Source organism: Emydura macquarii, unplaced genomic scaffold (genome assembly GCF_026122565.2).
Source record: "Emydura macquarii macquarii isolate MOO-44397 ecotype Brisbane River unplaced genomic scaffold, CSIRO-AGI_Emac_v2 contig_1363, whole genome shotgun sequence".
NCBI lineage: Eukaryota > Metazoa > Chordata > Testudines > Chelidae > Emydura > Emydura macquarii.
In genome coordinates, this window is record NW_027131500.1 from 12,313,323 (window position 1) to 12,340,711 (window position 27,389).

Here is a 27,389-nt window from a genome sequence, read left to right on the forward strand (position 1 = left end):
CTTGGAGGAAATCTGCTTAATGTTATATTTTTGTCTTTCCGTGGTACAAGAACTAAGTAATGAAACCGAGGGGAAAAGAATTTAAATCTTGACAGATTTGTGAATCCCTCAGCAATTACATGGGTGATTTTCACTGCTGTTTGAACAATTAAAAATTGCCATTAGCACGTTATTTACCTATCCTAATCCTTCCCGTAGAGAACATCACTGGATCTCAATTTTTGGGGGTGGTCTTCAACTCAAAAAAATTAAATCCATGATACAATCTTTCCCACTGTGTTTTGTGATCCCAAAGTACTCCTATCTGGGGCAGCATTGCATCAAGAGGATATAAAGCTGGCTCCACAGCCTCTAGACTCTCTGCTGCTCCTGCCCCAGAGCTGTTTGCTGAGCTGTCTGGGATAGGAAGAGTCATTCCATTGTGACTGGGTTTTGGGATCGAATCAGAGTAGCATGTCAAGGGGAAGGGAGCTAGTTTCTCTTTCTCTGCTGTTCTGTTTTCTGCTGGACACCAGTATCTGAGGGACTCTGCCATATTTCTCCCCTCTCTCCCTCAGCTGGTGAGATCTGAACCAACATAACCCAATTGGTAGTTGTATCCTATTGGGTGAGAAGTGACTAAAGTACATCTACAGATGACAAAGCTAAGAATTTTTGTAACATTTCTGTTTACATTTAAAAAAAAAAAAAAAAAAAAAGAGAAAACCTATTTGATTTAATGGTAAACAAATCAACCCTTGACCTCATCCCACCTCCATCGTCTTCCTTGTAGTGATCTATAATATAACAACCTACAAAAATTGATAGTGGGCCTGAAAAGTGATTCTACCAGACTGATTGATTAAGAATGTGCACTTTGTAAAGGAAGGATATGATTTTATGCAAGACAAGTGTAAAAAGGCAAAATCTGTAAAATTATTTAAACTGGAAACTGCATTTATGGACACACAAATGCAATTATGCATATTACCTACTCTGTATGTCCAAATGCAGAATGGGTACATAGGAAATTTATATGGGTGCAATTTAGGCCCTGATCATGCAAATACGCATGTGCTTGCTTACCTTTATGTATGTAAGTAGTCGCATGACTACTGCTCCACATTGTGGTTATTGCTGTCTACAGTAATACAATTAAACATTTGTTCTCAGTCCTTCTCCAAGTTAGTCATCTCTAATTTGAAGCATAGTGTAATGTACTTGTGAAGTAAAGGATACATATTGCTATAAACAACTTCCTAAACCATTTAAAAAAAGAGGAGGGGGTAAATGCTCAGACTGCCCTATTGTAGTTCACATAAAATGCAGCTACCAAGATGATCTTTTTGGCCTGTTGATCAGATCATATCATCCTCTGCTATCTTAGAAACTCCCTTATTTTCAATGTATCAGGTGTAGCTTTCTCATCAAGTCCCTTTGTAATGCTGCTGCTGCTTATCCACTCATGCCTCTCATCACATCGCCCTCCTTTCTGCCAGTGATGTCAAGCTTTGTCATCTGTCCACTTCTTTTTCCATGCTGTGCTTTGTTCATGGAACACTTTCCTTGAACTAGTTTGTAAGACCATTACTCTCTTCTCTGAAGAAGAAAACTGTCTTCTGGTGTGATGCCTTCCTGAAACAATCCAACTAATTATGGCTAAGTCAGAGGAATAAAAGCACAAAAACCATTTTTCAAAGCAGTACTTTCAAATGAGCACATAGGTAGCCTATGTAGCTTCACAAATGTATTACTGTTAACCTCCTCTTTTCTTCCCATTCCTTCCTATTATTTATCATACTTGTTCATTGTGTTTTATAATAGATTGTAAACCATATGGGGCAGGAGCTGTGCTGTCTTATATGTCTGGAGAGTTGCTAGCACAGTGGTGTTCTGATCTTGATTGTGGCCCTTGAGTGCTGCTCCCATGCTACTCCACTATTTGCAAATACCATAATGTTCTCCTTCATTCCTGTAGAAGTACATGGTTTAAATTTGTTTTCCTCTGGACTGTAATTAACTACATTGTGAATTACTGACAGGATTCAATTGACTGGCAATATTCCAAATCTGGATAAACTGATTTTCTTTTGATTTTATTCTTTCCCACATTCTGGGGAACTCATCACTGGTTAAACTAAGGAAATGACCCCTTTCACTATATTCCATGGATATTATTACATCCATTTGTTTAGACTGATAGATTTTTTTTTTCATGTTAGATCATGCTACAATATTTTTCAGATACTGAATGAAACCAAAGAGCAGTTTTTCTTGTCATGAGAAACCGTTTATTTCAGATAATTAAATCCATAGATGTTCCAAAAAAAAAAAAAACCACAGCAGGGAATACAAGTGAGGTTCCATCAAAGATTCAGGTAGCTCCTCATGAATAGGTGCTGACAAAAGAATTTTGAAGAAGGTTTAAAAAGTTGGTAATACTTTTTAAGAGCTATGAAAAGTAGCCCATTTGGCATAGAAATATAGCAAAGTATAGTGTCATCTTCCAAAATTCAAATGCAGCATTTTTTTCTCCTTTGTCTGAATCTGAGATTTATACCAATGTTACAGTTGAAATTTTAGTACAAAAGTTGCCTTATAATTTCAACAATAATTATTTTTGTTTTGCTGTCACATACTGCATTGTGATGATCTGGTTAAAATTTACATTTAATATGTGTTCAAACTACCATGTGATATATTACTTTTTAAACAGTTGCAATTTAACTTTAAACTTTTTATATTTATTTACTTTAACAGGATTTGTTAAAAAGGGGTCAGAGATGTATCAATACTGCCTTAGTTAAAGTAAAAGTTTACAGATGAAAATATTTTATATGTGAAAACATTTTATTTAAGATTAGTCCTTATGTAGGGCGTGGATCGTCAAGGTAAGATAAATTGTGTTTTGGAAAACAGTTATACCCATAGTGATATACAATAAAAATGTTAGTCTAGAAAGGGAAAGCATTTTTCCTATTATATAATCTGTTACCCAACTACTATCCTGTAGTTTGCACGACCGATTGGGTAAAAGACTAACATTAATTACACTGTGAATTAGTAAATATTTAGATCAGTGGTGGTGGAGGGGAGCAGAGATAATAATGAATAGGTTGAGGCTTCTTTTTATTTTAATTGTGGAACTGAATGTGTCAGAATTTTTTTGTTTTAGATATTGATTTGTATGCTAGCTCTTTGATTTTAGTTCACTACTGTATTTCTATTGGACATACAATACCTGTAATATAGATACCTATACACTTCAGCATGATGATAATTTATTGTCGGTTTGTGCCTCTTATAATTACAGCAGTATTTTATCAGCAGAAACTTCTGATTTTTGACATAGTAAAACTGTATAGCTCTATTCTGAAGGAACTGGTACTTGTATAAAGGGGATTTTATTATAGTAGGTGCACTTGAGAAGGTTCATTCTGATTTTAAAGATTTTATCTATATCAATAGTATACTGTATTGTACTAGAACCGGAATCTACAATCTCTAGAACTGGAATCACTGTTCCTTGAGCAGGTAGTATTTCTAGAACTGCACTTAATGTTTCAAGTATACTATGCACTCATTGCTTAACTGAGATGGGGAAAGTGGTGAAATATGACTCTGCTATTTTGCTGACTGTGGGCAGTGCCCTAGTGCGCCAGCACCCCCTTTTGGTCAGATACATTTTTACACCGTCTGCTCAGATCCGTGAGTCGGTCAGTCTGTTCTTCTTGTCTGAATCTCTACAGTCCTATTCTGGACGCAAGGACAGTACTTTCAGTCCCATGTACTGGCTTCCCCTTGTGTTAGGCATCTGCAAAAAGATTTAGGGTGCTTTGCAGGTCAGCCTCTCTGTGCGAGGATGATGCAATCATCTGCATATTGAAGATCAGTGATGCCAATTCTCGTAATCTTAAGTATTGTTTGGAAGATGTCAAAGAGTTGGCCATCCCGATTCCATCAGGAAGGTGGTCATGGATGAGAATCAGGATCACAGCAAAGTAAATGGAAAAGAGAATTGGAGCAATGACACCGCTCTGCTTGACACCAATGTGAATGATGAATTGTTCAGTCTCTGAGCTGTTGCACAGAATGGTAGCAGTCATCCCATCAGTATTCTAATGATGGAAATGAATTTCTATGGGCAGCCAAGCCTACACAGCATCTTCCATAGGCATTGTGATTGATAGAGTCAAAGGCCTTCCTTCGGTTGATGAATGCAATGAACAGTTCCTGGTGTTGTTCTTTGCACTTCTCCTGAATCTGTCACGCCATGAAGATCATGTTGGTTGTATCTCAAGATGGCCTAAAGCCACACACTGATTTGGGGAGAAATTCCTCAGTAAGGGGGGAGGTTGCCATTTATTAGAATCCAGCAAGTATCTTCCCTGTGATGTAAAGGATGGATATATCTCTGTAGCGCTCTCACAAAAATTTGTACTCTTTCTTGAATATTGTAACAATGTTGGTACTCTTAAGGTCAGGTGGAATTTCTTCACAGGTCCAGATTTTGTCAAGGAGTTGGTGGCATTTGTTCTGGAGCATTGTTCCCCAGCTTGAAAAATCTCAGCTGGGATGACATCTGGGCCAGGTGCCTTGTGATTTTTTTTTGTTTTTGTTTGGGTGATGGCATGTCAGACTTCCTCAAAAGATGGAGGATCAGTAAGGTGTGTTCCATTGCTGAACACTGTGGAATAAACTCAATGGTGTCTTCAGAGACCATGGTTTTGCAGTTTAGTAGGCTCTCAAAATGCTCCTTCCTGTGTTTAATGGTTGCAATGTCCTTAAGGAGGGTGGAGCCATACTGAGGATGTAAGGGGGTTGGACATTTGAACTTGGCTCATATATAGTTTTTATTGCTTGAAAGAAGCTTCTCATGTCATCATTCTGGTCTACAAAACCCTGGATCTTACAGACCTTTTCTCGTCACCACTTGTTTTTGGTGTCACATAACCTCCTTTGGAGTTTGGTTTTGAGCAGGTGATAGGACTTATGTTTTCATTGGTTAGAGAAGTCATTTTGCCAGTTATATTATTTTTTTTCAGTTGAATTAATGCCAGGATTTCCTTATTGTTTTCATCAAACCAGTCTTTGTACCGGTGAGTGGAATATCCTATGGTTTCATCATATGCACTGTGAATGGTATTTTTAAATGGATCCCAATCCTCTTGTATGTCAGTGATGTTTTCAGGCAAGTTAGAAAGTTTCTCAGACAGGTATTGTTGGAAAGACTCGCAATTGGCTTGGTCTTGAAATGCTTTGACATTGTAACGCTTTTGCTTAGTCTTTGGTTGTTTGTGGTGTGGTGGAGTGAGCTGCAGATACATGATTGATCTTACTAATTGATGGCCTGTACCTCTCATGGCTCGTGTTATATGGATGTCTGTATGATCTCGGGCTCTGACTTTTACATAGTCGAGGGGGTGCCAGTGTTTTGGCCAAGGATGTTTCTAGGTCGTTTTAAATTTGTTGCTCTGCCTGAAGATGATCCGATCATGATCCGCACATTTGCTAAGGAGGAGAATACCACTGTTTACATTTTCCACCCCTTCTTTGCCTATTATGCTACTCCAGAGTTGGGAATCCTGTCCAACTCTGGCACTGAAATCTCTTAGGATGAGTTTGTCTTCCTTAGGTGTGGCTGTGAGGACTGCATTGAGAGTGCTGTAAATTGCTACTTGTTGTCTTCCTCATCATAGAGTGTTGGTGTTTATGTGCTGATGACTGCCATGCTGGTTGGTGCTGAGCTTGAGACAAATACTCGAGATGCTCATTGATCCCCACAGGAAACTCCAGTAGCTGACTGGCAATCTTATTTTTGATGGCACAATGCTAATGTTGAGACTTGCTAATTCTCTGGCAATTATGGCAGCAGTTCTTTCTGGCCATTATCTCTTCTGAGAATTCATGAGGGTGCAGATATTCCAAGTGGCAAAATTCATTCTTTTATCTCTTATTTTTAACTTTTTCTAACCCACTTCTCCTTTGGGGTGAGCTGAGAGAATCTTAATAAGGCCTGTTCAGTCACAGCGCTGTTGTTAAAATGCACTTCCGTCTCATCCAAGCACAAGATGACCATCAGACAGATGCCACCTGCATGCAAATTTGTGACTTGAAGGCTCCAGAGATCACTGCTCTTGTCTTCACCACTATTCGACCATCGCTGCAGGACTTTGTGGAGGTAAGTCCTTTGTCAGAGGCCTGCTCATGAAATCTTTAAACGTGGGGAAACCGGTGCACAGGCGGTAACCACATGAAGCTTGACAGGAGGAAGCCCCAGACTCAGTGGCAAGGAGATCTAAGATAACCAGTGGCCTTCCTCCTGCTCTGGCCCTCATCTGCCTTCATAGCCACAGAGTTCTAAAAGGTCTTATTATGCGCTCGATCCGCTGTTGGGGTTTTGTGGTGTTTGGACCGTGTTTAATCCATGAACCTGGCCTCATCAAGGGTGACCATACCAAGAGCATGAAAGCTCTGGATGGTATAGCTCTAAGGGTCTTTAGCCCATGCAAGCCTCTCCACCGCGACAAGGCTGCACTCCATGACACTTACATTGCAATAATTCTTTCTCCTTTGGAGAACCTCCAATGAGAGCAAAGTGGTTGCACTGCAATGATCTGGAAAACTTTTGGAAGTTTATTCCAGCTGAGGTTCATATGAGCACCACCAAACAGCACCAAAGTATTGTGGCCCAAGGCTATATTCTCAACTCTCTTCTATCAGTTTCAGTTTCTTTCTGGCCATCTGCTGCTCCTGTTACTGCATTAGACATGAACTTGATCAAAGTTAGTATATAGTTAAAATTTTAATATTTTTGGTGTTACAGGGTTTTTTCTTTGTAGTATATTTGCCTTTTGATGTGAATTCTTGAAATTTTGAAATTAGTTGATTTGCAATGTACTTCTTGAGTTGGTGTCGACAATGGATGATTTTTTTAAAAAAAGGGATTTTAAGTGTGTTTCCTGCTCAGAATTATTCCTTGATTTAGACATCCATCCACAGCTTTTAGGCATTAATGTCATGATGGCAGTAGTATCTGACAAATTGTTGTGGAATCTGACATCTCTTGCTCTTGTCTGTGCTGACTCTGTGGGTCTTCCTCTGGGCAGTTTCCTCCTTGTCCCACACACGTGAAAGGAGAAGAGTAAGCAAGTGAGCTTTTCATTGCTGAAAGAGAGGCAGTAAAAGGAAAGGAAATGTGGCACTGTTCACAGGAATCACTGTTTTTAGCACCAACTATTCTGATGCACCTACTGCACATTCTGTGTTTCTCAACCTCCTCCTTTCTTTTTTTTTTTTTTTCAAAATTTGCCTCTGCCTATTACCATTCTGCCTTTTCCTCTTCCTCATAGTTTCCTATTCATCTCAGTGCTGTGAAATTCAGGACTAAGGAACTGAGGTGGCCACGGCTCTCAGTTCTTTTTATAGCCACAGGCCCATAGTATTTAGTGCTATTAGGTGGTGCTTGTGCAAGACCGCTTGGGGACAGGTTTCCAGAAAGTTTTGGTTCACTGCCATCTTGAGTGCCCTTAATATGAATGCCTTGAATATGAATATGCTGAAATATCCTTCAGAGAGCTCTCTATTTGTCAACCTGGAAATAGCATGCATGATCTCAGTAAGAAAAACAAAGCCAAATGGAGAACGGGGGGGGGGGGGGGCATGGAAGGTACAATGAAGAACAAATAGCACTAACTATTGAAGAGAGAATCTTAAGTATGGGCTCTCATTTCTCTCATCCCCTAGACATCACTTCCTATCCCCCATATACTTTCAGAGAAACTAACGGTTCAGTAATCTTTTGCAAAAGTATTCCAACATTTGGGGTACCAAAATAGAATTTACTCATTCTGGCATATGACAAGCAAGAATGTGACCTTTGCCCAATCATCTAGGAATGTGCAGTGTCCTGCAGTAAAAGATGTGGAGGCACCAGATTTTTAGATTTCTTAAGTATAAACTAGAGCTGGGGACGCGCTGTGTTTTTGGTTTGTAAAGTTACGTGGATATAAAAGAAAGATGTAAAAATTTTCAAAGGAAAAAGCTTGTGAAAATTTGCATCTGTGGGCAACATTGTGAAGCTGGGATCTGAAGAGTTGTAGTTGCAGTAGTAGTAATAAAACACCCAAACAAGGGGCACTGCAACATCAGCTAGGGGATCTGGGTTTTTTTTTATTATTACACCTGCAAGACTGGCAACATAAGATGTGATTCCCTGAAGACCTACTGATGGTTCCTGTGGTACTATTCTAGCTATTTATTTTTGAGGACAGTTAAGAAATACAAAGCATTAAACTACCCTAAGCAGTATTAGGGCTGCAGCCTCAATATATTTTGTTTAAAAAAATTATACTTTTTAAAAAACAAAATATATAAAGGCTACAGTCCTATAGGACAGTGGCTCTCAATTTTTTCAGACTGCTATACCTCTTTCAGGAGTCTGATTTGTCTTGCATACCCCCCAGGTTTCACCTCACTTAAAAACTACTTCCTTATACAATCAGACATAGAAATACAAAAGTGACACAGCACACTATTACTGAAAAATTGCTTATTTTCTCATTTTTACCATATCATTATAAAATAAATTAACTGGAATATAAATATTCTTACATTTCAGTGTATAGTATATAGAGCAATATAAACATGTCATTGTCCGTATGAAATTTTAGTTTGTACTGACTTTGCTAGTGATTTTTATGTTGCCTGTTGTAAAACTAGGCAAATATCTAGATGAGTTGATGTACCCTCTGGAAGACCTCTGCGTACCCCAAGGGGTACGTGTACCCCTGGTTGAGAACCACTGCTATAGGATACCAAGGGTACAAGTCCTCAGTAATTGGAAACTACATAATTTAGGGAAAGGTTAATAGGATGTGGAATCTTTATACAGTAGGTCAACTATTCAAATCCAACTCAGGTAGGTAGTGACTATAATTCATCAACATCTATCTTGGTAAAGTTCACAACAGGCTACGTTGCACTATAATTCATTGTGGTGTTCTGTCTACAAAAAAGATACAACTTTTCTCTGTCAAGCTTGTATCTAGCACCATTCATTCATGAGCATTAGATTGTGTGCCCTCACACACATACTCTCACATACTAATAACAATAGCAAAGCTTTAATTGTTCATGTTATGGTCCATAAAGTACAGTAGTTCACCTTGTGTTTTATTAGCTGTTTTTCCTTATGAGGGAAAGATGGTAGGTAATCAGTTTGTGCTACAAAATGCTCTGTTTTACTTTTCCAACAATAGACTATGATGATTGCTTTCTTCTGAGAACTCTTTTGAGTCAGTGTTCTATGCATAAGGTTTTGCGAAGTTCTGTGATGTATTTAAATTGTTCTGCATTATTGAACATGTCTGCAAATTATCTGCAAGTGATATGCAGTGGCCAATATTTACCATATGTATCTATGGCAAAAGTCAAAGTATATTCCTTATTAATGAACAACAATCTGCTCATAAACATCTGTATCTTTCATCAATTTCTTGTGCAAAGATATTGCACATTAGGCATGGGCAAATAGTCCAATATTTTTATTGGATGAGTTCTTATAATTGGACCTCCTGACTGCAAATATCACTGCTCTCCTTTCTGTGGTAATTTATCTTCTCTCCCTTCCTCTGCTGGAGATCTGAAAGGCTGCTAAACATCAGAAGCTTCACTCTCTGTTCACTGAAGGTGTTGGAGTTGCTGGGATTTTCACTTTGCTCCCTTGGTGTTGGTTGAAAAGCAGAATCCATGCCAGTTACTAAGCTTGACTAGTTTAAAGCTTTAATAAGGAAGACCTTATTTAGGCATAAAGTATAAGAGAGAGCAAGATATCATAATTATCAATTATCCAGTCCTGGGGACAGGTAGGCTGTTGTCATCAGTTCCATGCTGGTTTGACCTCGTGTAAGTCCTGTGTTGCTCTACCCCACTTTGTTAAACTCACATCCTTTATGCCTTGTCTCATAACATCACACATGCACAGATAGTTTTAATTATCTCATTAATAAACATTCTGTTCTAAATATATTTTCAGACACACTAACTCACAATTGTTGTAACTGATATATTTTTACTTATCCTGCTAAAACTTGAATTGGTACTTCCTTATTTATCTTTTTTTTTTTTTTAAACCATTACTATTCTCCTCCTTACTTAGTCCGTCTTTTCATTAGTTACAGAGGGGTAGCCATGTTCATTGTTTTCATGCATTCCAGTGTTCCTTACAACACTTGCCATGTTCTTACTTAGCCGCTGCTTGTGGTGTCGGAGTCATTGGTTGGCTAGTTCTGTTTAGTCAATAACCATCCTCTCACTGTGTTTTACTAGGGAAGTGTGCACCTGGCAAGTAAATCATGTTTGCCTGGTTTTCTTCATACTGTTCTCTACAGAGATCAAGAATCCACTGTAAATAAGACACAAACCAACTTTGACTTCTTACAGTTTTGAAAGCGGTGACAACAAGACACGCACAGAAAGCAGAATTTTTTAATTTTCTTATAACAGTATTAAATATCTAATATTCATTTATCTAATTCAGTTCATTATACATTTCTTAACTCTTGGAGACCATGTAAAAGGGAGAACATAAAGCTCTCTCTGCCTACATGATTGGGAAAAATTGATGGTCATGAGCTGATGTAAGCATGTCAAATGACCTATCAGTTTCCTGATGAGGAAGATCTGGTTTGTGTCTTGGTAGTTAGAGTTTAGCAAATAATATAACTAACTCTGCAATGCTGCTGAAAATGAGGCTGTCCCAGATATGTGCTAATTTTTCTGTGGAGTCTCATGACTTTCCAATACAATATTTGTTTTTCTTGAATGTTGTGAAATTAGACATTCCTTTATCTAAGCCCTACACAGAAACAAAGTCACTAGCGATTTTCTTATAATTCTTATGCCAGATACCTGAAATGAGATCACTGAAAGCAAGAAAATGTCAAAAATGTAATTAACTTGGTGCTTAGTTCTTTGCAATATATTAAGCAACTAACTCTGGAGGAGAAACCCTCAGTAACTTAAGTTCCATCTGTGAATCAATTAATTGTTTGCTTACTGTATGAATATGTCAGATATTTAACCAAAAATGTCACCTCTCATTTTCTAGTTGTATATTGGTATCTGAATATCTTACAGCACTGGTTCATGAGTACATTGACCTTTGGTGCATATTCCATTTTTAATCATTTTTCTAAATATTTTCCATCCTTACGCTTTAGCTCTCCATGAATGGAGGAAATATCTACTTAGTTTATGAAGGAAGTATTTCTTTAATGAAAATTGGAAATATTATGCTTTCCTTTTCCTTAGCTCTATTTGGAAATAGACAATTACTAAACTATTCCAACTTTTGTCGTCTTAAATTCTGTTCTATTCAGTATAGGTTTTTATACTGTGCTCATCATCTCTGTAGTGTCCGAGTGCCTTCCACTAATGTCACTACACATCTGGTACATGTTGTTTTGTTCTCTCATCCCTGTCCTTGAAGGAGAAGAGTGGAGTGTAGTACCATATTCTGGTAGGGTGTTTATTAAATATAAATACACCTGTTGCTCTTTGTTTATATTGGAGAAGGTAAGGTCAAAGAAATGCACCCTGCATGTGGAGTGGAAGGTGTTGTAGTTTGTGGTGGTGTGATGGTCCTTAGTTTTTGGGGGAGTTCATTACACAGTCTCAGATTACCCACAGAGAAAGGTCTGTCTCATGCACAGACAAACTTAACTCTTATTGTTGAGAAATCCATTGCACCAGAAGAGTGTAGTTGTTGATCATGGTCTTCCTCCCAGAGCTTTAGTTGGTCTTTTAGATATCCTGGGCCCATATCATGGGCACTTTGCAAATAAGGACTGAGGCCTTGAACTTGATTCAGAATTCCATGGGAAGCCATTGCAGTTGGCAGGTTGTATGTGTTTGTGTTAGCCTGCATTTCTGAGGAGATATGCTGCAACATTCTGGATTACTTGGAGTTTCCTAAATACTGAAGGCTTCACACCCATGTATAATGCATGGTTGTAATCCAGCCGAGAGATGACAAAGATATGAATAAGTGAGGTCAGGTCTTTGTCCAATATATAGATGTATATTTTCATGATTGGTCCACTTACAAATTTATTGTTAAACATAGGCTACATCTGTTTAATATGATATAAGCCCATTTTTCCTTAATACCCATGTGATCTTCCTTTTTGAATCTGGTTATATCCTTTCCTCTCTTATATTTCTACATCTGTGCATATTTTTGCTGAACTCTTAATTATACTGTAATCATAGAAATGTAGGGCTGGAAAGGACATTGAAAGGTTATCAATTCTGGCCCCTGTGAGGTGGGTCTAAGTAAGACCATCCCTGGCAGGTGTTTGACCAACCTGTTCTTTAAAACCTCAGTGATGGGGAAGGAGGCAACTTTCAGCTTCACAGTTGGTATGTCTCTTCCTCGTCTTGCTGCAAGTATCTCGTCTACTTGAAACTTCCTTATCCATGGGAGTCTGGAAATGTGGCGTGATCTCCATGAGATTTCCATTACATGTTCTATCAAACATGGCACATATTCTATCAAACATGGTAGTTGAAGGGAACTAACCAGGTCTCCATCCCTGGGGTCACCACCTCCTTCCTTATATAACAGGAATGGGTATTGTGGCTGTTCTGGTTGAATCTAAGCATCATAAGGAAGTAGATATGCGTAAGTTGGATGTGAACAGAGCCTACAGAGGAATATAGGTGTGTATATTGCAGAGGCATTCAAAGACTGCTGTGTTCTCTGAAAAGAGCAGTGATGTTTGTGGAAAAAGAGATGACACACATCTCATGAGGAGGGCTTTAAGGCTACCATAGGATCTTCCATCCACACTTTCTCAAACGTTATGGAGTTGATATCGTCACCCCTTCTCACCAGCATTTGGTAGAAGCGTGCTATGGAACAGGGTGCCCCAGTAATCTTAAATTCTCTTTCAATTCAGCATGGATGAATTGAATCCTCCCACCCCTCCGTAGGGATGATTTACTGCTTTCTACACCCACTATGAAGGCTGTCACATAGAATTTTCCCTCTTTCAGTCCTTTCCATCTTACCTGTTAATTTTCATTCTCGGACCTTTCATGTCAGACAATCTGACCCTCCCTCAAAGGATTGCATTATGCCCAGGGTTGTTTTTTTTAGTGATTGCGTGCTTGTCAAGTAGATTGAAAAGAAAGAGGGTGTTCCTCCAGGAAATTCTTACATTTCCTGTCAAGATTCTACTGCAAATGATTTGAGCTGAATAGCACTTTTAATAGTATTTTTCGGACGTGTTTCATGCTTGTTACATCAACTGAAAGGGTTGTTAATAAATACCATCTTTACAATGGGCTTTGTCCTCTTTTACTGTATTTTGATGTTTATGAGAGCAAAATTTCCTTTTAAGAATGGAACAGGAGGAGTGAATTAGTCAAAATTTAACTGTTGATTTTATATAAGTTGAAAAGTATGTCAGATAAATTCTTTGAATGCTTATCCTGTCAGTAAGTAGTTGCAGCTGGAAAAGTCAAGAGAGCAACAAAAATGCCACCCGTCCACATCAACTGGAAGATTGATGGGGCTGGCAGTGAAAGGGGGACAGTAAGGGAGGGAGATGCTTGCCAAAGGACAGTAGGTAGCTCCTCCCCTGGGAGTCTTTGACATCGATTGGCCAGCTGGGGGAGGGGGTGCTGATTGGCCAGCATTCCTCAGCTCACAGGGGTTAGCCCAGTGCAGGTGCTATGTAGAACCTCTTTTGGCTTTGTTCCAACAGTCCATTCTAACCCCCCTTACTCAGAATGGGAATCTGGCCTGACAGATGCTGCCAGTCTAGCTGATTGCCTGTTTTAGGGTCAGGAAGGAATATTTTCTCACATGGGCCTATTAGCAGAGAACCAGGGAGGTTTTTTTACTCGTCTTGCAGCACCTTCAAGCCACAGTGGGCTGAGTAGGAATACGTAACTGAGGTACTGGACTGGTGGTGTTTATTTATGTCAACTTGAGTCTGGTTTCCAGTGTGGTTGAGAATAAAATGAACGGTTCCTGGAGGTAAAAGACCTGGGATTTTGGTGTTGGGCCTTGGGCTCATTTAATAGAATCAGACCTTGTGTCCTTCACGAACACAGGTCATACCCTGTGGCCTTTGTTGGCCGACATCCCTACCTTGCTGCAACCTCTGTCCCCCTTGAGGGATGGAGGATGCTAGGACTTGGAGAGAGCTGGGTGTTTGGGGGGTAGCCTGCCTCATGTTGTGTTATATGCTAAAGAGCCCTGTAACATCTGCACTGGAATCAATTAAATGCCCATTATTAGAAGATATAGGTGACGGATGAGTAGCACCCCTCCCTTGTGTCCAAAGTTGAATAGAAGTTGCTGTTTCGCTTAATTGCATGCATGTGTCTGTTCTAATGTTGCCACTGTGTGCACATCAGATGGTTTGAACCAGAATATCCAATTAGACAAGACAACTCTTCTGATTCTGTTTTTATAGCTTTACTTATTACAATGATTTGGTTAGCTGCTTTTTGCCTTTTTTAGACTCTCTTGTTAAGGCCATCCGATTATCAAACTACCTAAATAAATAGATTTCTTTTTAGATAGGATAAGCCATTTTAGGAAATCCCCCAAAATATATTGGCCTCTAAAAACATGTATTTAACTGTAGGATGAAACTTAAATTTGTAGGTTCACCAGATCACTATGATTCTGATTCAGCAAGGTATTTAAGCACTTCCCTAACTTCTTAAGCATGTTAGTAGTCCCACTGAAGTCCATAAGTGTATGGTTAATAAGGGTATTGTATATCATCTTTAGTCTGTAGGATTTTAAAGAATTGTGGAGATGGCACTTTTAGTTTTAAGCAGAATAATGGGAATGTCACTTTGAATACACCCATCCTCTGGGTGTCTGGTGATGGAAAGACAATGCAATCTCAAGACAAATTTCAGAATTGACCCTATCGTGCATCTCTATGTGCTTGGGATATGAAGGGACAAGAACAAGGCAACCAGAATTGAAATTAGATGAAGATACATCCTCCTCCTTTAGGGATCCAAAAGCCTGAAACATTTGCTTCTGGCGTATACAGTTTATCAGGGGACACTGTGGTTAGGGAGAATTGTAAAATAATTTTCCCCAACCTTCACTATCAACATAAACATTGTGTGATCATTATGTTAGTATAAAACTATTTTAAAGTTATGAAATAATGAACTTTAGTAAATTAGTATTTTCTTGTGGACTTCAATAGCATATTGAATTTAGAGTATGTAGAATTTTCTTGATCAAAGTAATATTTCTGAAAAGACTAGCAAGTCAAATTGTTGTAAAGATGACCGATGACACTATAGGAACAGTATAATATTTGTTGAACTGTAGAACTCCTACTTATTGAGCAAGTACTGTAAAATCTTAATCTAATAATCAGTTAACATTTTTATTTTGTGTTTAGAGTTACATAAGCCTTCTTTTTAAAAATGTCCATTTTAAATGGATTTTATGTCTAAGTAAGGGCCGTTTTGGTGACATAATTGGTTTGGAAAACCAATAAAGGTATATGATATCAATAGAATATACTGTAGTAGGTTGGGAACCACATATAGTTTAGTCTAGGAAAAATAAAAATTTTGACTAACAAGTAATTTTTTACAAGTTTTCTACTTGTGAGGTGTTTTGGCATTGTGAAGCATGAAGGATTCTTTCCCCAAGAATCAGGCAGCACAAATAATACTGAAGAGGTTTATTCACGGCACCAGGAAGACAGGTAAACAGCTTCAAATTCATGGTATTAAAAGGGTCACTTATATATGGGTTTTTATTACTTAAACAATCTATTTAGATTTCTTTTATCTATTCATTTACAAATACAGACATTATTCCACCCAGAAAGAACAGGAGTGATAATGACAGATACAGAACATACATGCAGAGACACTCTAATTACATCATGGATGCATTCAAGATGCATGCCCCGTAAATACCCAGTTGCAACTTGGCTGCGGTCTAGAGAAACGGACAATACAATTATCAGACAGACTTTGATGATTACCATGAATCTCGGTCAACTGGTCAAACAGGTTTTGTGCCTTGAATATTGTTAAAATGCTATGGCTTAGCTTGACCGGATTGCCATGTGCCAAATAAATAGTGGTCCAAGTTTTCAGTGTAAAATTTGAGGGAACTAAGTTTCAGTCTCACCAGGTATGTTATGTTACAGGTTCATCACAGAAATGATGCACTTAAAGTTTTTGTTATACATATTCCTCTATTCATCTGATTCATTGAGCATCATTACATATGAATACTCCTTCATTTTATACAATCAACAAAAGTATATAGACAGAAAATAGAGAATCCACACTTTGATAAGAACCAGAAAAACAACCATCATTAATCATTTCTGTTCAGTTTTCTTAAACTTTTATAACATTGTTTTGTATATTGTCTTTTTTTTTTTTTTTTTTTTTTTCAAGAATAGAACAAAGGCAGGCATAGAGAAGTAAACTTCAATGCAGAGACAGTCGCAATGATCAACATTAGGGTAAAAGAGTGCTTCCCACATTTAGGTCCAGCTTTTTTTTTTTTTTTTTTTTCCTGAGGTGTGGCTCAGCATAGGATTATGAATTTAGTGTATGCGTTACAAATGTATTATAAAAATAAATGTTATTAACAACCACAGGCATTAAAGACATCTTCTACTACAAACACACATTTGCATTTGTGCGAAACCAAATTCTAGTGTTTTTCCCCTCCATTTCCTCACCTATGCAAAGATATTTTCTCCATTAAAGCTGTGTTTGATAATTATTTAACCTATCATGAATGTATGGACAGTTGTATTAGGTTTTTGTAGAGTACATTTTGCCTCTAATTGAGATTTCAGTACCCATTACTTGGTGTTTACTAGAAAATCTTGGCATAAAAACTTTTGGAGAAGGGCATATCTTTATTTTTAGTGTTGTGGAAAGAGCTGGCCATTTATTGTTCCGAGTTTTTTGTATTTGTGGTTTTAAAAAAAGTAGATTAGAACTGCTGGTTGGCAACTTGTTGAATATTTACTATGATTAGTTAATCTATCTTTATGTAGATGTTCTGATATCCAGTAAAATCTTTTTAAGGGATTATTCTAGAAAAGGCATAAAGTAGAGTTGAATATACTTCTGATATTGTCAGTCTTCCCAATCTTCATCTTGTATTTCTAAAGTCAGTGGGTGCATCAAAAAAGTAAGATATATATATATATATATATATATATATATATATATATATATATATATATATATATATATATAAATTTCTTAGTCCTTCTTAAAGATGTTTGATTATTAGTTTTTACTGTCATGCACATAGTCTAATAAAGAATATGATTTAATCAGGAGTCAATCTTTAATGATTAGGATTATTTGTCAATAAATTGAAATTGAGTGATAGAATAATTTAGTGGTATATTCTCTACATAGTTGATTAACTATATGTTGGAGACAAATCTCTAAGTACAACTCATATTTAATTCTTAGATGTTTATTTTATAGACTACTTTTCTAGTCATCTTAACTTGAGAACTTGCATTAATAATTAACTTGTTAAAAGCTAATGTATTCTGGTTTATTTTATTGAATATGCTCGTTAACATTATAGAAAAATATTTTAGGTACACATGAAAATTATTGTAACATTTTATAATAAGCAGCAGTAAAACTGCACATAGGTGTTATGTTTGCTTGTTTTTAATAATAATAATCAACATAGTATAAATACTTCTTTTACTTAATGCTTGAAATGGTATGTGAATTCTGTTGCATGCTTGCTTTCTATTCCAAGCAAGTAGTGTGTTCTGTTTTGATAACTATAACTTTTTTCTTGTTTGTTTTTTATTGCTTGCCCCTTGCAGGAAGTAGAGGTTTGTATATACATCTTCTGCATTTTGTATTCCTTTGAGTTTTTGTATGTTTGCATTGATTTCTTATGTCATGTTAAATGTAGGCTGTTTTTCCCCTTCCAGGATGATTATTTCCGCACATGGAGTCCGGGTAAACCATTTGATCAAGGTAAGAAATTATCCCATTTAAAACTATGCTACATTATTTTAAAATGTACAATCATATTCCTTTAAAAATAATAAATATAAATCTCTATGAATTTGTGAAGCCTTTTTTCTGTTACTATGGTAGATTTAAAATAGGTCTGCAACTGGAAAGGTAACGTTGAAATCATTATATCCACAATTATTGTAACCAACTATTTTGAGGGAAGAGAAGGGAAGGGCAGTAATAACCTATATATTAAGGTTGTTTAACATTTCACATTATAAAAATCTTTGAAGGGTCCTTCTTTTTTTAAAATTATAACTTTTAAAGAGGTCAAACTTTGCTATGATTTGCAGAAGGAAATTGGAAGAAGGATGGGCTTGAGGCTAACTAGATGCATTTGCTGTTCTTGTGAAAATCCATTCAGATTTGGCTGAATTATAAGACAGGGCATGCGCAAGAGTGCGCATGTAGAGGTATGGGTCCCTCCAATTGGTGGGGGCACAGAATTCCTCTGGGGCTGGGGCAGGGGAACCAGCTCCACCGGTCCTGGGGCCGCAAGGGAGGGAGCCAGCTTGTCCAGTAAACTGTAGTATAGAAAGACTTTGTAGGGGAGTCCCTTTTTTAGTTTGCAAGAACAGTTATTAGAGAGGATAAGGGTGGTATGGATGGAGAGGAGTTGTGAGGAATGCTTTAGTACAGTGACTACAGTTTTAAATAATTTGAGTGAGATACAGCAAAGAGAGCAGTCTACCATTAGACATCTTCCACCCCTTAAACTTCCTCTATGAAACCAGACACTAGACAACTGCATATTCCCTGTCGATCTAATCCAGTTCTTGTTTTGCTCCAAAGCACAAAGTAGGAGAGTGAGACTGACTATAACTTTGATTTTGAACGCTAGCACAGAGCGCCTCAGAGACCTGGACTTCTTTCCTTGTAGCTACAATAGCACATTCACAGTGAAGAGGCACTGAATGGGTAAACACAAGAGGTGGATAGAAAGAGAGGAGACTTAGAGAGGAAGGGATGACATAACATAAGGGGATGAGCTTATTTTTTAAAAAACACTTCTTCCATAATGCGTATTTGTGCGAGTTTGTTCATTTCAAATGAAGCTTTTGTGATTAAAAAATAATTTTGTAATTAAGAGAGTTGAAGTTGAGAGGCAGATGAATTCTTTCCTGTGTGTCTGGCTGGGGGTGGGTCTTGTCCAGATACTCAGTGTCTAATTGATCTCCATATTTGGTATCAGGAAGGAATTTTCCCCTGGGTCAGCTTGAAAGAGAAGTTTTCGCCTTCTTCTGCATCATGGGTCTCTTGCAGGTTTAAACTAATGTAAATGGTGGATTCTCTATAACTTAGTCTTTAAATCATGATTTGAGGACTTCAGTAACTCAACCAGAGTTTATGGGTCCATTACAGGAGTGGGTGGGTGAGGTTCTGTGATCTTCCATGTGCAGGAGGTCAGACTAGATGATCGTGATGGTCCCTTCTGGCGTTAAAGTGTGAGTCTATGAGGTGGGGTGGGAAAAGATTGCTATGGAATCTAGGTGAGGAAGAGAACTATATACAAGAATTGAGGTAGAAGGTGAGGGGACTATTGTAAAGTGTTTCTACAGAGAAAACGCATAGTGCATGCAATAAAAATTAGTGATATTTATATACACAATAGACATACATTGTTTCACAGCTATGGTAACTACCAAAGTTATTTTTTGAGTAAATCCCAGTAGAAATTTGATCATACTCTTGTCTAATTGTTAAATTTAATTTTTTAATTCTTAAAAAAAAAAAAAAAAAAGAGAGAGAGAGAAAAGCAAGCAAGCTGGCTTTAACATACAGTAAACTTACCAAGGCAAACTGAATTTTGACCATGAGTTGGGGCAAACATCATTTCTAGACTCTGAGACTGTGTGTGACAAGTTTCAGCTCAGGATGATAGCATCTGATTTAAAATATAAACTCCAAAAATGATTTTGTATTAGAAATACCTTAAGTCATTAGTGAGTGCCATGATAAAAACAACTGTTCGGTTTATTTTATAATTACTTGAGGAAAACAATGCCATCTGATTTTTAACAGGTGGGAGAGCTGATTGGATCTGCAAGGTGCCAGACAATTTTAGGATGAAAGGGGGGCCCCTTGCTGATGAATACTGTGCCACCCATTAGGCAGCCAGAGAGAGATGGCTGCTGATTGGTTCCTTGCTCCCCATAATCATCAATTTAAATTCTTGCCTGGGGTTTCTTGAGCCTCTTGCCCCATTTTAGCTGTGTAGGTCTTTAATGATGACTGTATTACATGTTCAAATCAGATACATATAGGGTAAAATCTTGGCCTGATTGAAGTCAGTGCGCTTTGCAGCAGCCTGCTTATTAAGTGGGTTTCTTAGTCTGAACTTTGTGATCTGTGCTGACTGCCTCTTGGTTTCTGGGTGGATTTAACGTGGTGGCTTTGACCTGTAAAATACTAAATGGCTTGAGACATGCATGCTTGTGAGACCAGCTCTCCTGATGAGACAACATCACAGTTATGATAAATGAGCACTTGAGCTTGATCCCATTAAAATGACAGAGAACTGATAGCTAGTTTTCTGTGAAATGTTTTCTTTCTTTCATCTTTGGAAATGGCTTCCCAACTTACTCCAAAATAGCCTGTGTTCATGAGACTTCCAGGCATGCTGATAGTGAGTATTTTAAACGCTGTACCTGCACATCTCTGCTTCCTACTACCATGTGTTACTCAATTGAAAAATAACATTAAAAGGGGAAATGCATCTTCCTGAGTGAGGCATGTGAGTTGCATGCTTACAATAATCCTTTTATCCATATCATACTGCATGATTTGTAATGGAAAGAACAAGCAAACAGCATTAGCTGAGTAAGACACTTTAATAATTAACAGTGCTCCAACACTTGCTTTACCAGATTAATGAAGAGAAAATTGCTTAAATACAAAACTCTCTATTGTATATAGATTCAGGGGGTATTTGTACCTGCCAATACATCACTTTTCAATTTCCCTGTGGCAACCGTGTTACATTCTTTGTCAGGTAATTAACTTAGGCAGTAAATGCCCAATCTGAATTTTTACTGATATTGGGTCAGGGAGCCTGTTGAAAGAAGCAATATTTTTCTTAAGAACTAGCTAGAAGGGTTTTCTGTACTCTTCGTATTTGCGATTGTGCCGACATTTCCAATTAAATAGCTACTTCTACTTTACTACTATTTTTCTGGAGAGTGAAAGGTGATAATATTAGTGAACAGAGCCAGGAATAATAGTCAGTCAGGTAAAGTGCAAGTTTCCTAACAAATCTGTACCACATCATCTCTGTGTTGTAGGAATGACCTCACTGTACCTAAAGCAGGGGGGATGTTGTCCAGGTTTGCCGGAGGAAGGGAACAGTCTTCATGGTGGAGTGGGACAAAGAAAGTAAGAACCTGTTGCAAAAAGGTGTGGGGAAGGAGTCAGCATGGTGACATTGACTCATCCCCTGGGAATGTAAGGGCAGAAGGATTTAAAAGGGGCATGCCTGTGCATTTAGGAGCCCTTTCTTCACATAGCAGGCAAGGCATTGGGCACAGGCACCATCGCCAGTTAGGCTGGAGGTTAAGAGTTCTCCTATGGGATTGCCCTAACAAAGCATATGGGGGTTATTTGTGTGAAGGGTTTAGTGTGGGATTTGGATACACTTTTCGGGGAGTAGAATCCATATGATGTCAAAAAAATTGAAGTCAGTAGTTAGGATGGGACATGTTAACTAATTAACTAAATAAAAGATTATACAGGAATTAAATGAGGTTAGGATAGCAAGGCAATTTAATCAATTACCAATAGAGGACTTATGGGTTTCCCTCCTCGGTATGGGTTTTGGAGAGTTTTACCAAGGCAGGTGGTTTGCCCAAAAATGGCAAACCATCCGGATGCAAAACAGGGTAGTGTGTGACATGACTTTCCTGGATTTTTTCCCCATTTTAGTTCCGATGAAGTAATTGACTCAGGCAATATTCTTTACAAAACAAAGTATATTTTTATTGATGTAACTAATAATCCCAACTACAATATGATCTAAAAATCCTAACCAAGGCACAAAATTCCTGAGACACAAATCCCTTATTGCAAGTTAAATAGATTTCAAACTACAGTAGTATATAGTTCAAATTATTCCAAGTGAAGCAATTTGTTGCAAGTGGCCAGTTGGCAACAAATTGCTGACAGCAAATCTTAAAGAGCTTTAAAGTTTACATAGATAAATTGCAATTATTAATAGAATTTTATTATTCTTATCAACACACACACTAACACTATATACTATCCTATCCTATGCTATAATTAAAAGAATATTAAGCTTACTTTATAAATCTATTGAGTATTCCTTTTCAAAATCATTGCTGCTGCTGTTCAATTCCTGGTCATCACCTGTGATCCACTTCAGTTTTCTCAATTACCTCACTTACACATGCTGAGTTGTAAACAGGCAGTTGCTCAGTTAACTGACCTCTCTCTCACCTCTTACTGTACATGCTCAGTAGCCACCAATCTTGCACATGTTAATTGTTGTCATTTACCTCAGAGCTGTGATTCCACTGATCCACACACACATACCTGGCTCTTTGTCAGGGCACCATTTTAGAAATCTTAGGTTTTCACTGAGCATGCTCAGCGTATGCAATGTCCATCTCAGGGTGGAGTGATATTTGCTTATTCAGAATAGAGCTCAGAAATATGAAGAAGAGACTGGAGAATTTCTCTAGTAATAGAGCAGGAACATTCTTTTTTCTGTGTTTAGTAGAGTGCTTAGAACAAGGATTGGGCCTCTAAATAATTGTATATTATAAAAAATATTAAAAACCTTGCTCTTGTAAGGGTGAAGAAGGGAGAGAACTAGGGAAGATTGTGCTGTTCATTGTAACTTGAAATTTATCATTTCATAAGACATTCTGATACTATGTCATATAAAATTTTTGATGGATTTAATATGACTAGACCCTATTCTGAAGGGGGTTACCTGTAGAAGTGAAAAGTAGGTCGTTTCCATGCTCATTCAGTGCTTGGCTGATGGCAAAAAAGAAAAAAAAAGTGTATATTGGGTTTTGTGGCTTTCTTTTTGTAATCTGGGTGTGTACTGAAAGGATCTGAACTGACACTAGTATCTCATTTCAGACAGACTATCAAAACACCATCATCCACTGACCTGGATTACATTCAGTCCTGTGACCCAGATCTTTTACCAATCCTAGTTATCCAATCCCCTCTGTGCATTTTACATTTTCAAGGTAAAGATCTTAAAATGGACTCTTACAAGAATATATTGAGAGGCCTCCATAAGAGGCATGTGAGAAGAATAGTGCTGAATCACCCCATTTTAGAGCTTGGTTTATTTAAAGGGTTACATAAAATAAGATTAAATTATTAATCAGACATATCCTCTCAATAGCTTTACTTGTACCTTTCTTCGTGGAAGTTAATTTTTTTGTATTTCTTACAAATATAAACTATTTTAGGCAGTATCGAGGGATAAAAATCATAGTATAGTAGGGTTGCAAGGTACCTCAGGAGGTCACCTAGTCCAACGCCCTGCTCAAAGCAGGACCAATGCCAACTAAATCATCTCAGCCAGGGCATTGTCAAGTCGGGCCTTAAAAACCTCTAAGGATGGAGATTCCACTATTAGTTCCATCTGCTAGCGTGGAGCCTTGCACCCTATAGACTGCTTTTGAAGTTACTGGGATTCCTCACAGGCTCAACAGTCTGCACTAGCTGATTTTGTTGCATGATTGGGACTCAGTACCATGGATTCCTTGATTCTGTTGCATGTCAAGAGCTTGCTTCTTAAGCAAGATTCTTAAGATTGTAAAGTTCACAAAATCTTTTCCTTAACAGTAGATAAGGGTGCTCAGCACTTACAGGGCCAGTCCTGAAATGTTTAAAATCTAGGAACAAACCTACAATACGAGACCAATAGTTGTCTCCTTAAAGACAATGGCAAAGCTCAACCCAACAGCTTCTCACATGGCAATTTATTACAATCTCACATGGCAATTTATAATATCTGTGTTACAGCACTGAGCAATCTGACCTTTAGAACAGGAAAACAGAATTCCTTGAGGACAAGAATTGAGTCTCCTCAATTTCATATTTGTATTGCCAGTGTCAGTGCTTCATTTTTTGATTTTATTCACTTCATCTTTATTTGGCTCTTTTAGAGTCTAATCTGTAAACTTTTATAAAAGAATGTACTGTAGTAAAAATAACTTTTTTTTAAACTCAGTTGTGTGACGGATAAATTTTCTATATACTATGAAAACAATGGATATTAGGTTTTCTTTTGGCTTTTACAGAAGTATGCTCTACCATTCAATATAGCAGGGAACTTACCTTTAAATTGTACATGTAAGACAAATGAAAGTACTATATTTTTCTATATTTTCAACTATCTTTATAAAATCTTCTAAAAAAATATTTTAAAATGCTGAATTTTTCATTTTTGGGCATAAATAATTACCCTACTATATAATTTTTATTAATAAAGCATGTAATGCTGTTTACTTTTTAGTTTTATATTTTTGTTCTGTTTTGAAGCTATAAATGTCACACATTATCACATGTAATTACAATCATAACTTTTTTTTATATTTTTTCCTTTCTTGATTGAACCTAATATTCATCACTCTTTGTGCAGGCTAAATGGAAGTGCCGAATATTGCCATTGCAACTTTTTTTTGAGGGGGATAAGGTAATGTCATCCCTCCACCAATCCTTTTAAAATAATTTTTCAAAAATACTGTGTGCCTTACTGTTTGACATAATTAGATGCTCCATTTTTCTGTTAATTAATTCGTTTGTAATTCAAGCCTGTTTAATAGTTTTGCAAACAAAAATAAAACAATTGAAAAGCTTATTGACTTCAGTAGAATTATTCACATGCTTAATACATTTCTGGATTGATGCCAGACTGCTTGGCACCTTGCCCTTTCAGCCATAGTTATTTATCCTGCAAAAGTCAGCATGAGTGGGCAAGAATAAAGGTTTGCAGAATCAGGACTTAGTACTCCAAACAGAACAGCTTAAAACATTAGTCTACCCATATGTTCTGTTAATAATGTAGGTTTTAGGACCCAATTCGCTTAAGTACATGCTTAAATGCTTTGCTTAATTGAGGCATAAGACAGCATTGTATTTATTTAAAAAATCTGAGTCGTCTTTAAGAATGCAGGGAAGAAATAGTTTCCATAAGTTTCTGTTGATATTTATCTTGTATGTGGGAACTGTTGAATTTTACAAGGAAAGAAATCCAAATATTAATACTCTAATCTACTTATTTCCTTTTGTTTTGAAGAAAAAAATTATTGGTTAGACGTTAATATTTAGTGAATGGCCAGTGGGTAAATTCAGTTACTAATTTTTCATAATGTTTTAAACAGAGTTGAATGTTCTGCTGTCGAGAGAAAATCTCTTACATATGCAGATTTTCAAAAAGGCTTCTATTAAATAGATACATTGATGTCAGAGATTTTGTGGGATGAATGTCATCTACTTAAGTTGGATGTTTTTATTTTTTTTCTTTCCAATAAGTTTTAGGTTTTATTTTAAGTGATGGCTTGTGGTATGAGGCAACCTTTAATACTTCCGTTGAGATTGAGAATGAATGTTCAAAACAGTATAAAGTTTTTCTAATTAAAAAAACAAAACCACAAAAAAAAATCTAAAAATAAAGCACAAACCCCCAATAAAACGTTTTAGTATAACGGGCTGATGCTTTCATTGATTTGCATTGTCATTGACTTTGGTGGAAGCTAATACAATAATAGCAATATTGAGCACTTAGGGTTTATTCAGTTTATTCCTTAATTGTCTGCAAGTGGCAGGGATACGGATGGGATGCCATGCTGTGTTTTAAACTGCAAATTATAGCATTTCAGTAGTTAAGGACAAATATGTATTCCCCATTATATAGCTGGATGCTTTGAGTTGAATATATTGGCAATTCCACTTAGGTTAAGGCTCAAGATTGGTGACCTGTTGTCAGTCTGTATTTTTATTTTATTTTTTATTACTTTATTACATTCTCCCGCACTTCTTCTTTAGGCCCTGATCTTGCTGTTTGTTACAAATGGGCAGACTGCTGTGCCTTCATGGAGCCCATTGACTTCATTAGCAATTATATATTAAGCTTTTCCATCAGCCCCCTATGTTGCAAATTGAAGGCTAGGATAGGAGCTTTAGGTTGGCTAAGGTTTCCTTCCCACTAAGGAAAATGACCTGCATGCTACATTTAAGTTATAGATCCATATTTTGGCTCAATTTGGAAGTTTATGTATTAAAGCCACTTCTACAGAGCACCTATGCATAGTAAAATGGGTGCATATATTGTCACTTTCGCAGTGTAACTGTGTGCCCATGTTCTGCTGGAAACAAGCAATATAACTGGACCCTTAAGAATTCAGCTCCTGCTAAGAACAGTAATAGTTTTCATAGTGGGTGAGTTAAGGGACCATTGCTGACTCATATACATAAATCCTTGTGAATTATACATACTGTGTGTTCACACTGTTACGTTCTTCAGGTATGTCGGTCATGATCCATGGAAGATTTGAGGAATAATCTCTCATCTTTGCTCTAGAGGGAGTATTATAGCGGGAAACTTTCAGTCTGTCCCCATGCTATCCTTGGGTTTTCTTACCAGCTATAATTTCACACATAGCCTAGAAAAAGAATGAATGGCTCCTTATATTTACTTAGATAGACCTTTCCTCTGTCTTTTTCAAAATATATTTTCTAAATTTCCTGCATTTCAGTACTTGATAATATATTTGAAACACACATGCTCAATGAATATAAACAATAGGTGATCAATGAAAAGATATGCATCTGACAGAAATTAAATTAAAATTTTAAGAATATTTTGTCACATCACTTTGATTAATTTGTAATGCCCTGTAAGACACTCCTATGTTAGGGTGATGAGTGTGGCATAATTGCATAGATAGGCATACAGATATGAGGTATTCTGTTGGCATCAATAGGAATAGCTGAATATAAACATCAATGCATTGTGATAAAGACTACATTGTAAGATCTTACTGTACCATTTCTGTTAAAGTTGTTCTCCAAAATATTATTTCAAAAGATCAAAAATATTATGATTAGCATTTCACCTCTGTGATTCTGTTCCTTAAAATAATAATGTTAGTTCAGGAAGGAGTTGGTCCTAGTAAATGTCTCCATTTAGTGCTGCTTGTTTTTTAGCTCACAGCAGTATAGAGAAATACTGTTTTTTAAAAAAAATTAAAAATGGGGGATCGGAGGGTGGTGTGTTTCTACACAAATACAGGGAGCTAGTCTATTAATGTATTTAGTTTCTGGTAAAGGAAAGGATTTTT

General features: G+C 37.1%; 1 protein-coding gene across 6 annotated transcripts in view; it reads left to right on the forward strand.

The window, feature by feature from the left end:
* The window catches only part of SPOCK3 (SPARC (osteonectin), cwcv and kazal like domains proteoglycan 3), a 370,554-nt gene that overhangs the window by 117,150 nt on the left and 226,015 nt on the right, over positions 1–27,389 (forward strand). For all 6 annotated transcript variants that reach the window (XM_067551781.1, XM_067551785.1, XM_067551779.1 and 3 more), the window contains exon 3: positions 17,979–18,024. In XM_067551781.1, the coding sequence (XP_067407882.1) occupies positions 17,979–18,024 (46 nt within the window). The remainder of the gene's footprint in view (positions 1–17,978; positions 18,025–27,389) is intronic.